At 32.4% G+C, this 15,455-nt stretch overlaps 1 protein-coding gene across 1 annotated transcript; it reads right to left on the bottom strand.

Annotated features, from left to right (window-relative positions):
* Positions 1–3,411: 3,411 nt before the first annotated feature.
* Positions 3,412–13,747, bottom strand: LOC123698492 (katanin p60 ATPase-containing subunit A-like 2). Its single transcript, XM_045645136.1, has 8 exons — positions 13,686–13,747; positions 13,195–13,359; positions 7,316–7,504; positions 6,802–7,007; positions 6,258–6,441; positions 4,829–5,025; positions 4,223–4,458; positions 3,412–3,591 (listed from the first exon to the last, which is right to left on the bottom strand). Exons 1-8 carry the CDS (start codon positions 13,731–13,733, stop codon positions 3,461–3,463), a joined length of 1,356 nt encoding a protein of 451 aa, XP_045501092.1. The 5' UTR covers positions 13,734–13,747; the 3' UTR covers positions 3,412–3,460.
* Between the last annotated feature and the right edge of the window lie 1,708 nt (positions 13,748–15,455).

Consider the following 15,455-nt stretch of genomic DNA (forward strand, 5'->3'; position numbering starts at 1 on the left):
TGTTGTTGTTGTTGTTATTTGAATAATTTTTTCACTACATATTCGAAGAAAGAAACAAATAAGAAATAACTGGTTACCTACCAAGTAGTGATGCAACGAATACGAATACGAATATTCGTATTCGCCGAATAGTAGACATTTACCGAATATTCGTATTCGGCGAATATACGAAAATTCAAAAACCAACAGTCAGTCTTGTACAGGCGCTTCGGAAAGACTTTTTTTCAACGGCTGGAAACATCCAGACTGAAAACCGCCTAAAACCAGAAAATCTACGAATTTTATGTTTTTTAAATAAAAATTATTCCTATTGTAAATTTTAATTATAAGATGACTAAACATTCATGAAGTAAATAAGTCTTTTATTACCAAGGCGAGATATTCGTATTCGTATTCGTATTCGTAAAATTAGTATTCGTTGCATCACTACTACCAAGCTATGTCATAATAATATTTTTTTATATATATTTATATTATTTTACTTCACTATCTATGTTAAAACAACCTACAGTGTATAAACAATACCTTACAGAGTGATTTTATGTTAATTGATTTTTTTGTAATTCAATGAAAACAATAATCGATATTAATACATTTAGCTATTTACCATAGTAAATGTAATAAGTTACCGCTTGGTTACCGTGGTAACCGGTAATGGACACTAAATCTATAATAACGGATCTAAACAATTACATGTCTTATTAGATTTTACAAAACATTCCCTGTTCAAAATATATTTTCCGATGGTAAGAAGGCCTCTAAATTGCCGAGATTTTTTTTAATAGTATTGTTGTCTTGATGCATGAGGAAAACCAGTACCAAAAATGGGCATTCTCCTTTCATCAAAATCGGTCCAGTAGTTTATGAGCCTATTAATTACAATCAAACAAACAAACAAAGTTTTCCTCTTTATAATATTAGTGCAGATAAATAAATAATAATTCAATTATACGTTCAAGTCAGTAGCTTATACAATATCAATTAAAAACTTGATTAAAATCAATTAACAAAAAAAAAATTGGTGATTGAGTAATTGATTTTCATATTTCATAATTTCACCTTTTTTCAATTAACAACCAGTCTATGCTTTTCTAAATATGTAAAATTATTATTTTATACTATAAAAATATACGCCAGCAAATATTACTAACAACACCTATTTCATGCCCAATGTCATATCTTAAATTTTTAATCTATGACAAAATGTCGCCCGCCAAAAATTTTGCTCTAACTAAGTTTTAAAAATTATTATCTAGTTACTTACTGATGAAAAGTTATTTCTTTGCACTTTTCCGTATTCTTTGTATTATTTGTGCAATATCGTAACACACACGTAGGCATATTTGATGCGTTTCACTTTAAAACAAATAAAAAATGAGCGTGACGTTCGCGCCAATGAGCGAGCAAGCGACTGAGTGCAGTTACGCCACATGACGTATGTTGAGTGGAACGTAAGTGATGTAGGCGGTATCGTCTCCATATTAATATTATCTCAATGAATGTTAAACGTTTATTTCTCTAGTCACTTTCAATTATTGGTTGTTATGATAATAAATGTTAAATTTCAAATATCTACTTATATCTAATTCCTAATGTAAGGAGGCGTATCATAGCTGTTGTTTGAACATTCATAGCCTTGTAAAATTTTCATTTATTTTGAGTTGTTTGTTTTTTTAAGAGTATATCTGCTATTGGTGCAATAATAAATCTTATATATAAAAATGAATCGCAAAATGTGTTGGTAAGCGCATAACTCGAGAACAACTGAACCGATTTCGTTAATTCTTTTTTTATTACATTTCTTGAAGTACGAGGATGGTTCTTATGGAGAGAAAACGTAAAAATGTACAACGGGCGAAGCCGGGGCGGACCGCTAGTTACAAATAAAATATCGGGAAAATATAAAAATAGTAAAATCGTGCTAGCACAGTGAAGGATATATGATCCCAATGATTGAGATCAAATAACTAATGGATACTTATACCTAACATTGTTAAATTAGCCAATTGTAAAGGCCGGTCCACACGATTTCGTCTTTGTGCTTATATTTATGTAAAATCGCTTAAATATTATGTATCCGCACGCATATTTGCCAATGAGGTGATTTTATTTAATAAAAGTTACTGCAATTCATTATTTAAAGAAAGATAATCGTAAGATTACTAACTCAGGCCCCGGAACCTCGGACACAATAGAAAGTCTATTGTATCTGGGATCGATCGGGCCGCTTGGGGCTCAATGGGTTACAAAATTGTAAGAACGTATGAATGTATGTTTGTTATTCTTTTACGCAAAAACCACACGGATTTTGAATTTTTATATTAATTTGGCAGTGATGTAGCTAGCTTGTGTACGAGAATAATATATAATATGATTTCTTCTTATTCTTTAATATTATAATAAAACTTTAGTACATATTATTAAAGCTATATAAATCTGGCTTTTGCTAGCGGATGAAACTGAGGCACAGCTGTTAGTCACAAAGCATAATTTTTCGAATTCTCAGTGTATATTTTTTAGAGTGCAATACATATAATTATTTAAATTTATTTATTCAAAACCAAGTTATTAAGGTTCGTAACTTTTCTTATAAATTATCAAGCTTTTCTCATAAATATGATACCTATAACTCTTATTATTGTATTTTATTATGTTCTATATCGAAATTTTAATAACCTCGTTTTCTTCTTAAAAATTTTATTTTTCCGTTCGCCTAAGTATTTTGTCAGTTCTTGTGTGGATCGGCTATAAATCTAGCTATGATAAGCCTACTTAAGGATTTGAATCCCACGAAAATAAGACTAATCAAAGAATAAGGCCGTTGTACATGGCCGAACTGTAAATAGCAAAAACATGTATTTTAAATCTATATTTTGTAAATTTGAGATGTTTAGATCCAAATAAAATAAAAAAATATTGATGATGTTTCATTTTATAGCCTCTATTCAAACCCTTCAAACGCAGTAATAAAATATATATATATGTATAAGTAAATCTATAAGAGTTATAGAAACTGCAATTAAATAATTACTAATAAAATTATTATTACCTATATTATACTAATAAAATAATTAAATAAACTTATATAAAAAAAAATAGTGAATTATAATTCAGCTCACATATCATTATTGAGAAAAAACGTCCATAATAGGTATAAGGCCACTAAAGTTCAAGTTAGTGCTTGGTAAATCCGGATTTAATAATTAATTCCCACTAATAAAGTACATTTTACTTTAACGTTTCTTTCTTTCTACTAGAATTTTACATACGCAAGAGAACTGTTTTAAATGGATTTTGAATCAAGCTATTTTTAATCATCAAAGAAATTCCGGTACAGTGGCGCTTATTATCGTGAAATACATAATGAACAACATTCAATTTTAAAATTGTTTTTAAATAAAATACAACGTAAAATCAAGAAAACATTTATTTCATAGTAAAATACATTATAAATTATAATTCATGCGGAACCCATACTCTTCTGCCATTCGGCGTGCCTCTGGTCTAAATTCTTCGACACCGGTTTGGTCCTCTCTATAGCTGATAAAATGTCGGATAAACGCAGCTTATCCTTTCTGCTTGTTCTTGCACCTGAAAACAATATATTCTTAGAAATTAAAATATTTAATAGGCCAATTTACCATGCCCAGTTAAATGCATATAATAATAAAAATTAAACGATTAAAAAAAATAACATAAGAAACAAATGCCATCACAGATTACGCTATCTTTTCGCATTCCGCGTTTATTGAAAAACTCAATATACCTACTTAAATTAGGGAGGTTGTGCTACTTCACTACATAGTGGTAGTTTTCCAATTACAGAGCATATTGCGACTCGGTGGCGCACAATGCCGAATTTAAAGGGGAAAAATTAAAATTCTGTCACTGAGTTGGCATCGATTGCACGCATCATGCGCATTACTTAGAGTGCTCGATTGTACGAAGCGTTGCTGTAGTTGAAACATTCAACGTTAAGTATTATGCCGCATGCGCTTTAGTGCTGTAATTGGAAAACTACCAGTATAAGCAAAGTCGCTTCTCGCGTCTGTCTGTATTTAAGCATAAATCTTAAAAAATACAAAAATACAATGGATTTTGATGCAGTTTTTTTTATAGATAGAGTGATTCAAGAAGAAGGTTAATATAATTTAATAGGTTTTAGACAAAGCGGGCGAAGCTGCGGGTTGAAAGCTGTTTCGAAATAAAAGCCAAAACCTACTCCCGCCACTGAGCATCTTCCTCACACCCGCCATGAGCGCCTCCTTGCACACCAACTTCACGTCACTCCCCGAGTACCCGTCCGTCATGGCGGCTAATTTGTTACAATCAACTGATTGTTCCAACTCGATGTTACGCGTGAAGTGAGCTGCGAATAGTTCTGATCGTGTTTTAGTGTCTGGTAGTGGTATGTGGATGCGTTTTTCGAGACGACGGAGCATGGCTGAGTCTATCTCCCTGAAAGAATTAGATTAACTAGATAGATAACTAGAAGATGTTACTCTGGGAAATTGTAGTAAACAAACACAACAAAAATACAATTCATGAAATGACTAATGACAATTTGGAAAAAAATTGTGGACTTTTTAAAATAATTATTCAAATATACATCGGTAGGTATTTATAAACTACATTAGGTATGTAAATACTAAAAATAAAAGACAAAAATAAGAAAGAGATTTATTAGCACTTTATACTGCACTGATGATAATCATTTATCAGCTTTCTGAAATAATATTTTATAGAGCAAATCTTTCATAATCTGTTCGTGTACCTTTTTAAAACTGACGAAGGACCTATATCTAAGTGGATCTAAAAACTAACATACCACGGCATATTAGAATTAGCCAATAGGAACACAATCCCGTCCCTCACGTTAATCCCATCCAACTCAGTTAGAAGCTGTGACTTCAACCTTCTCGAAGCCTCATGTTCCCCCGCAGAAGATCTCTCTGAGGCTAATGTTTCCACTTCGTCTATGAAGATGATGGACGGGGAGTAGTAAGAGGCCAAGTCGAAGAGGACCTGAGAATTAATCGGGATTTTTATTCAATAATTAATAATTTATCTGCCTAATTGGGTATTGTAGGTAATAATTGTGATTGTTGGCATACGTGATATTTATCTTAGATAGCACATTACTAAATATTAACGACGTAAACTATACCTAAGTATAATATTCTTTTTTCCAGGATAGGCATTAGACGTGTATAGTAGGTATGTATCGCTATGGCTATTAGCCATGTACGAGCATCCACATAAAATCTAAACGAGGCAATTGTGAAGAAATAATATATCTGGCTGACATTATAATTTAGGCTTATTCGCTTGTAAGTTATTGCGGTACACGTTGACAAAGGTTTCATACTCATAAAGCCACGGATAAAATGCAGGGCATACGTTATGACGTACTATGAACTACATGGTTCATACTGAAATACATTGCCTGTTTAAATAAGACTCTAATACAAAAAAAAATAGATATTATAGGAATTGAATTACGTCACCAACTGTTCAAAATTTATATATTACTAGTGGTCCGCCCCGGCTTCGACCGTGGTACATACTTCGCAATAAAAGGTAGCCTATGTCCTTTCTCGGGTATCAAAATATCTCCATACCAAATTTCATGCAAATTGGTTCAGTAGATTAGGCGTGATTGAGTAACAGACAGACAGTCAGAGTTACTTTCGCAATTATAATATTAGTATGGATTAATCTTAATTATTGATATAAACAATAATTAATTCCGATTTCAATATTTTAGACTTTGGCAAAGGAAAATGTTCATTCAATTCTAGATTTCTGATTAAAATGTGATGAATTCAGCTTTGAATCTTGAAACTTATTTGATATCTTATCAAGTCGCGTCAATATCTATCTCATTCCAATAGAAATTTCATCTAACGTTTGCTCTACTTATGATCAGCTAGTCTATCAAAAATTGACAGAGGTAATTGAACGATTTGAAATTAATGTATTTATATTTAAAAATTCATTTTCAATTGAATCAAATTCGCTAAATCCGTCTGAAATAGCATGTTATAATGCGATCTAACAAGGAATAGAATCTATTCAGCACCCTGTTGTTCTAACATCATAGCAGTTAAGATGATGTCTTATTGAAAATAACCGTTTATTCTATTTTGTCTGTCTTCAAATATAAACTTCACCACTCGACTTAAATTAAAAATTCAAATTAACAGCTATGACGTCACAAAATGGCGCTCAATCGATCCTATTCCCAGTTTCCTTACCTTTACAATCTTCTCTGACTCCCCCCTCCACTTATTTACAACAGTACTGCAGGTGACATTGAAGAATGTACACCCACTTTCAGCAGCTACAGCTCTGGCGAGCATCGTTTTTCCTGTGCCTGGAGGACCATGTAGAAGTACCCCACGCCACGGCTCGAGTAAGCCGGTAAACATGTGCGGGTACCTTTGAGGATAGGATACTTTTTACATGCGATTTTATGTGTGGTGTGTTAGGAGATAGAGGACGGAAAAGTTGGAATATGGTATGTGGGGTATGTATGGGTACATTTCACATATATTTCACCTTTTCCATCCTTTTGTTATAACCAACAAACAATATTCCATCTTTTCCTTCACACATGGGCATTAGCAATTAATAGGCTGCTGATTAAAAATTTGAATTATATTAACATTCACTAAAATTACCAGTAATGAATAATTATAATTATTAAATATTATGTTTAAGTAAGTATAAGTTTAGAAAAAACTTAGTACTTACATATTTTTTCAAAAATTTTTAGACAAATATCTAAAATATACAAACCTAACCGGGTACACCACAGACTCCATAAGTATACTCTTCGCGTTCGTCAGTCCCTTGACATCATCCCAGCACACGTCTGACGGCCGTATGATGTCCTGGTACAATATCTCCACCAACTGCTTCTTATCACTCGATAAAGTAGCCAGGAAACCATTGAGGGGCTTTCTTTCTATGGCTGGTATTTTGCTTTCAATGTTTTCTGAATTCTGAAAGCAAAAATAGTTTTACTTGTAGGGAACATCTCTACTTTTATAGCGTACAATAATGTTGCCCTCGGCGCTTGTTTGCTTTAACTACTAGAGACTATAGTAAACGTATTCTGTACTGCTACACGATACATATCATGTGTTTTAATTGAACAACTATGTACATTGTACATAGCGTAACGGTTGAAACCAATGATAATGTATCAACGTTGATGCCCAAAAGATAGCATTTTAAATACACTATGATTTTAAATTATTATAGTGTGAATCTTATGTTGCATTTCAGTTAAACATAAAATATAACCAACCTGTAACAGCTGAGTGACAGTGAAACTGGCCGGCAAGTCATCACACTCAGGTTCCACGACCTCGGGCTTCGATACCGCGTGTTGTGGCTTCGCCCTGCGCGTCTGCGGCCGCTTCACCGGCCCCTCGTCCACCTTGCGGCAGAATTGGGGCTGCTTGTTGAATCGCATGAGGTAGTAGCTGCAGTAATCCTGGTAACCGATTAATTAATATCCTTTTATAGTCTATGTATTAACAGATACTAAAAGCTGTATTACGGTGCATTTAGACCAAACGAACATAGAGCTAGAGCATTCTTTCGAGATTTTTTAGTGTAAACGATAACTCGTATTCAGTGCTGTTCAGTATTAGAACACTGCATAGAATCTCTTCGAACACACCAATAACAACGAAAGAATGCTCTACGCCTGTTAACACTAAAAGAATATAGACATAATGTGGTAAACAGCATTCGCTCGTTTTATCTAAATGCACCGTACTAGAACATCAGACAACAACCAATAGGAGGAACGTCAGTGAAAAAATATGGAAAATTAGCCGGGAGACATCGTATCACATGGACATGATAGCTAGTCTGTAGTAAAAAAATATCTTTATTATTTTTTGTCACTGTAGCGAAAATTTTTATAATATTATTAGAATACCGTGCATAAATACATTAAGAGCATTGCAGCACTAAAAGCTCGGCTTACTGTGGTCTTAAAAACTGCCATTTTAAAAACATTTGGCAAGAGTTCCATTTCCCAATACGTAAGCAAATCTGTGATCGTTAACTCGTTTATATTCCTTATGCTATTATTGAAAGCAGCTAAAACCTAATATAAAAAATCCCTCATTTTATTTGTTGTTTTGTTGAACGCGCTTATCTCAGGAACTACTAAACTATGTACCTAGTTTAAATAAGAAAATATAAGTGTTTTATCACACATTTATTAAATCACGCTAAGACTAATAGGAGCAGCGGAGCATCAGTAAAAATGTTACAAAAATGGCAAATCCTTCAAACAGCGTTGCATGGATCAGGTAATTTAAAGTAAGTCTTCGCATTAATACCTTATGATTGCGCCTTCGCGTTTAACCAGCATCGTACATGTCCTTTATTTTTATGATTGCCTAGAAGAGATTGCTTTAAGCAATAAGGCCGCCTATTGTGCACTTACCATATTCATGTTTTCCATGTTAAATTACCTATAATTCTGTTTTTATTACTGGTACTGTACAATAAAGTGTCATAAATAAATAAATAATATAAAACCAAAACCCTCATGTTTAATAAAGTTATGCAGTTATTTAAAGTGCTCGAAATTTATTATCTTTTCACAACATTAGCAAAAATATTCTCAGTTTTACCCAAACGTATCCCAATTTAAAGAAATACGCATATCTATTGAAATATTGAATAATATCTACGTAATAACGGGCGTCTGGGAGTCGAGTTAACGATAGCGTGGCAGCTTTCCAACTGCAACTATCATAACATTTGAGCGTTAAACAAATATGAATTATAAATAAGCTTTTCATCTCTAATGTTGTACGAATGGAATAAATAAAAACGCAAAGGTAATGGCGAATTAAAATTTGCTTTGCGAACGACCCGGACGTAAACAACTTGGTACTTTTCAAAAAATTAAATGATTTGTAAAATAGAAAATTATATGATCATAATTTTCTGTTTTGCGAATTCTCTCGTCGAATTATTTCAGAAAGCAAAGTTACAAGCGACGCGGACGTGTTTCGCGTTCGATTCGATGATAATTCTACCAAAATTGAATTCGAAACAGAAGTTTGAAACTACGCGATGATATTCAACGAGATACGTATAATATTCAGGAACATCGGCTGGATAGATTTCAAAGAAACTTAGTAAAGACACAGGTAAATATCCGTATTGACAAACAAAATTTACAAAAACTGCAAAAAATCGACTGTTGTGGAGTTTAGGTACGTTGCAAAAAACAAAGACAGACATGTTGTAAATATACCTAGTGACAAGTTCATGATATTATTGGTAATTTGTCAATTTATTAATTATTATGGTGCTTTTCGTCCATATGTGACCACGACCACCAATAATGTGCGAGAAAAGCCTTTAGTGAAATGGATTGCTTTGATTTTGCAAAAAATGAAAAGCACATCCATCAAGCACTTATGAGTGAATTTCGATCAACCTAAATAAACATTTAATGCTTTTTCTAATACCCTTGTCAAATAATCGACACAAGGCTTTACATTAATGCATGTTGGCATGCGGCGGCCATTTTGCGAATGTAAAGGCATCCAAACCATGAAGAAAATATGAGATGTTGCGGGCTCGGTGACCTTGACCGAGCCAGACTTGCAACTACAACGTTTCTAAGGTGTTTCACATACTGGGAGTTTCGTAGCGTTAATTATTCAATGGAATTTTACAAAGGAAAGAGACTTTTCTGTAGAATACGTTATTGAAGGAAAATAAACATTAGAATTTAAACGAAATGAACTAAGACTGCGTAGTTAATGCCATAATATTATTAACTTAATCCTTAAAATAATTGTGTATTGAATATTGTGTTTTGCTTTTAAGTAAATTCTTCTCAATTTTCTTCTCTATGTAGAGAATTTAACAGTCAGGCCACTTTCTATTATAAGCTGTTTCATCTTCTTGATATTCTTCAAAGCAAGTTTTGAACTATGAAACTGAGAAACAGTGTTATAACAACGTTATTTGCTTAATTTTTTGCAGGTATATTCATAGAAAAAACAATATTTATGAATCAATCCCTTAAATTGACTGGAACTATTCTTAGAGATTCAAAATGCGGACCTCTGTGTCGGTCGGTAGGATATTTCATTTAATATTTACCATTTGACCTTGCGGGCGAGAAGGCGAGAGTTTTTATATTAGGTACACTAGCGAGTAGCGACCCAGGTTTAACCGGAATAATTTTTTTTATGATAATCCAGATTATATTTAGACTATACAGAAACACAAAAATTTTGTTTCAATGTTCATTTTTGTTGTTTTTAACTTTTTATAAGTTTATTTGATTCCATTAGTTACCTATTTGGAATTGATTTCTAGATAGGTACATTGAAAGTCCGAAAATTAAGATAGGTACGTTTAAAGTTTCAGGATTTAATTTTTCTCGAATTTTATGATGTATACAATACAATCTGTGAATTTTTCATATTAATTTTTAAAGCTTTTTAAAATGTTGAAATCTCAAATCGTTCGTTGCATCTTGCCCTAATTTGACCCAGAAGCAGCAGACATTTTGGAGACATCTGGATTGGCACGGTTCGCTGCCGTTAAAAAATACGTGAAATATTGCACATGTTTTCAATTTCGCTAAATTGAACCGAGGTAAACATAATATCGGTAGACGTGTACGTTGATACAGAAATTAATTTAAAACAGATTTATAAGGTAAAGATGTTTAGTAATAAAATTAACTGCGTTAAAAACAACCGACTTCAAAAACGGAAAAGTAAAAAATAAAAAAGATTTGATATTATTAATTGCTACATATTATTTAGATGTGCTATTTATTAAATAGGTTTGATGTCGGTGCACGGGCTTAATACTAAGTGCTTAGTGTTTGGCACCGACTTCAAACCTATTTAATAAATAGCACATCTAAATAATATGTAGCAATTAATAATATCAAATCTTTTTTATTTTTTACTTTTCCGTTTTTGAAGTCGGTTGTTTTTAACGCAGTTAATTTTATTTAATACTTTTTAGTGTAATTTTCAACACGAATCAAACGAGCCCAAACTCGATAAAGTTGAGTCAATATATTACTGAGTTCCTATGGCCACCTTCCGATTCCATCATCAAATCAGCTCTATGTCATGATAATGTTTCATCGCTATCCAATTTACACACTTATACAAAATTTCAGCTCAATCGGTTACCGGGAAGTGAATCAAAGTTACTTGCTACATTCCAATTAAGTCATCGAGTACAGACAAAAATGCTCATAAAATAAAAACTACTGGGCCTAGCCGAATAAAATTTTTATGGGACCAATTCGACACCATCCTGCATCGAACAAAAAAAGAATCACGTAAATCGGTTCAGAAACCTCGGAGTAATCGGTGTACATACATAAAAAAAAAAAAAAAAAAAAAAAAATATACCGGCCGAATTGATAACCTCCTCCTTTTTTTTGAAGTCGGTTAAAAAGACTTCGCAGACTTGGAATACGTGTCATTGGTTTTAAATTATAATCCAGGTTTTCCAATTTCAATCTAAGAGGCCCAAGAAAATAGATACAAAAAAGGCGTGTGTTTCTAATTGGATAGATGAATTAGAAAACTACCTACTGCTCAGATAATTATTCTAAAAATCGTACACCTTAAAAAATTCACATCCAACTATATTGAGTTAATATATGTATTATGTACTATTATACAATATATTAACTCAATGTCCAACTATTGTCAAATTATAGTAGTCAGGTATGAGGTACCTATGTTATGCAAAACAAATGCCATAAATATTTAACTCGATTAGAAATTACCTTGTACTTTAGAATTACGAAATTAGGTATTTCCGTGTAAAATTAACACAAACTTTGTCACATAAATATCTGATTACATAAAGATACATTGTTAAATCACACAACAATATTTATAACATTCCGATATAAATAATCACTTGAAACAAAAGGGTCCTAATGTTCTATTTCATAAGGTTTATAATTCATTAAATTTTTAACCTCCAAGTTGAAATTTATGGCTTGGAAACTACGACCCATTGGCTCCCGTACTTTATTGCTCTCAGTGATTCCTGCAAAATAGGTCATCGGTGATAAATATTAAGCCAATTAATGGCTAAAGAGAACTTTATAATAGTGCATTCATTTACCAACGTCATTTAGACAAATTTATATATTTTTATACTGCATTTATATTTTTTTTGAGTGACGATTCTGATATTTTGAGAAATACACTATAATTAAACGCACTGTTTTTATTTTAAATCAAATAAAGTAAAATAGTAGGTACGTACTGTATAAAAGTATACGCGAGAAAACGTACCATTAAAAATATAGAACCCTTTGAGGCTTAGGTAAACGGCAATTTAATAAATTGAAATTATTAAAAAAAATACGTAGTTTAAAAATTAATAAAACCCATCCCTTATCACAGTCGGTAAATCACAGCCTTTCAATGACGACATAATAGCGCTCGTCTAAAACACAGCAAAGTATTTCCCTTTGTCTCGCAAACCATTAATAAACGTCCTTTTTTAAAACGAGCACACAAAGCTGTCAGCACATGCAGGAACAATTAATTTTTATCTTTAAATAGAAAGTGGAAACGAAAGCGTTAATTCACAGTTCGTAATAGTTGATTGAAAAGTTTTTGACGAAACTCTTCTGTTTGTGAAAAAGCTGCGACGCGTGTTAGAGTTTGGACAGATGCGATGCTTTCACATTAATTGTTTCATTTATCGATTTTCCTTTTGTAAAACATAAAAAAAAATGTTTCTTTGAATCAATTGAATAATTGTACAGAGTATGCGAGCTAAAATTTAAAAAATAAGTTGACTGTAAAATATTTTCATATTTCACATACAAATAAATATTTTTATGTTTGTATATAAACCGTATAAACTATCTATCATAGTTGTCATATAGGTAAGATGCGAGATACTTTTCCAATTATGAGCTCATGAACAGTTACTAGAGCTTTCAGGTACTTATAATTGTAAAAGTGCTTAACTATATATAATTAATTTCAAATAAACTTTTGTGTGTTTGTTTAATTATTTTGTTACTATTGAGTTCAACACTCGACCTGTAGTTATAATCATTCTTCTACTTTTTTTTTCAGATTAACCCACGCGAAGCTGGGAAAAGCGCTTGTAAATTAATACAAACAAACGTTATACCTGTAAAATAATATCCAAGTCGATATTATCGCAGAGCTCATACTCATTGGTGAGGGCGGCTTCGGAGACCAGGGTCTCCGCGGAACGCATCAGACCCTCTTGTTTTAGGAAGCCCAGAATGAGGTAGCGCAGGATCCTCTTGCGCGCGCGGAATATCGCTTCCTTCTGTATGATAATGTATGGATACATTATTTATTATGCTATGAATTTATGAATAACTAACTGATCTAAGAGAACGAAAAAATGTATATTTTCTGAATGAGTAATAATTCGTAAATTTCTTTGAAGTTTTTTTTATTAAAGAGTTGTTCCTGGTTCACTAAGAGCAATTATTTATAAGCAACTTTGTTTTGTTATAAGTATAGTTAATTAACTAAATAAGACAAAATAATATTGCCTGTTATAGTTGTTTGCATTTATCCCGGTTCCACTCGGGTGAAGTGGGGTGCGCGAGAAATTTATGAATAAAAGTAAAATAAAATATCAAATACCGTTTCAAATTTCCGCATCTGGCTCATCGGACGGTTAATTCCAGACATTTTCACTGTTATGTTTTGCAAATGTAAATAAGAAATTGTCAGTTGCCAAGGGTTGTTTTTGGTTGCTAGGTTACACCACAGCTTAAAAGTTACATGGAAGAAATAATAAGTAGGTAAGTATGCATTTTATACTATAGTTACCATACCCTTGTTTTAAAATCGATTGGATCTTTTCACAGGTTACAACTGACTTTTTATTGTAACATTATTAATTATCACTACATGGTGTAAAGCAGTCGCTTCCCACGTATGTATGTATGCTTCGATCTAACTAACACGACGGATTTTGATGCAGTTTTTTTTTTAATAGAGTATTTCTTGAGGAAGGTAATTAAGGTATATAATTTGTTAAGTTTAAGACAAAGCGGGCGACACTGCGGGTGGAAAGCTTGTTGCCAAATAAAACTTTCCCCAAGAGCTTTTTGTGTAGCAAAAAATAGTAGTCTTCGTTGTAAATCGAGTTAAGTTACATAAAATAAAAAATAAACTACGTTCTACAGATTTTTTACGATAAGCAGCCTTCTAGCTATTAACCATTTCTTTCAGTCAACCTATAACTTTGCCCTGTCAGTTATATAACGATGAATGATTCCATAAACACACGTAACAGAAACCTTTTTGGTAAACACGAATGCGTTCCATATGTTTTAGCGTAATGACTGCGGAAGCTCTGCGGTGTCTCTAGAGACGTTGAGATCATGACCTAGCTGCATCAGATGGCTTTGTTTTTAAATAAACACTTTTTAAAAGTATGGTTTACTTTTTTAATGGAGGGATAAGTGAATGATAAGTGTAAAGTTTGAACTGTAGACAAATTAGCAATAGTATGCTTTAAACTGTAAATGTTATTTTAGAGGAAACAAAAAACCCGCAGCTCTTCTAGTAAACATAAAACATAGTTTTTTAGTGTAGTTTATTATATACTAGCGGTCCGCCCCGGCTTCGCCCGTGGTACATATTTCGCAATAAAATGTAGCCTATGTTCTTTCTCAGGGACTACATAGTTCAGACAGACAGTAGTACAGACAGACAGAGTTACTTTCACATTATAATAATAGTAGGGATTTATCTGCGCCCCATATATCTATCCCAATTTACGTAATACTTTTTATTAAGTAAGTAAATACTTAATATATAAGTTTGTTTTAGTGCAATCGACTTTTCTATTTCTGTAACTAAATTAACTTCCCTCTCTTGCTACAAGCTACTTTTTACCACGGTAAAACATCTTACTCTCTTGGGAATTTCCTTTGACGACGCGGATGAAACCGAGAGCGGAAAGCTAGTGTAAGAATAATTTATGAATGTCGGTTACCACTTTATTCAAAATACACTTTAAAGATTTCAAGATAATTTGACGATGTGATGGATTATATACGGAATGATATATTATTGTGTCAGCTATTTCGCGATGAAATATAAATTTGAATGTTTTCGTTTCTTGGTGCTTCAAATTTAAATATATGTATAAATCTATAAAATAATTAAATAGTTCCTTAACAAGTACTTTGATTTATACTTGGATTTCCTCGAACGAGAAAGTATTGCAGTAAATATATTTCAATTTATAAATTATTCATGTCAAACCAATAAACTGTACCGAGCTTAGGTACCGAGGTTTTGCCTGCATAGTTCCATTTACCATGGAATTTCATCCAAATCGGTTCAATAGTTTTGATGTGAAAACGTAAAAAAAATATTACAGTAGAGAAAGTATCAATT

This window comes from Colias croceus, chromosome 16 (genome assembly GCF_905220415.1).
Source record: "Colias croceus chromosome 16, ilColCroc2.1".
NCBI classification, from domain to species: Eukaryota; Metazoa; Arthropoda; class Insecta; order Lepidoptera; family Pieridae; genus Colias; species Colias croceus.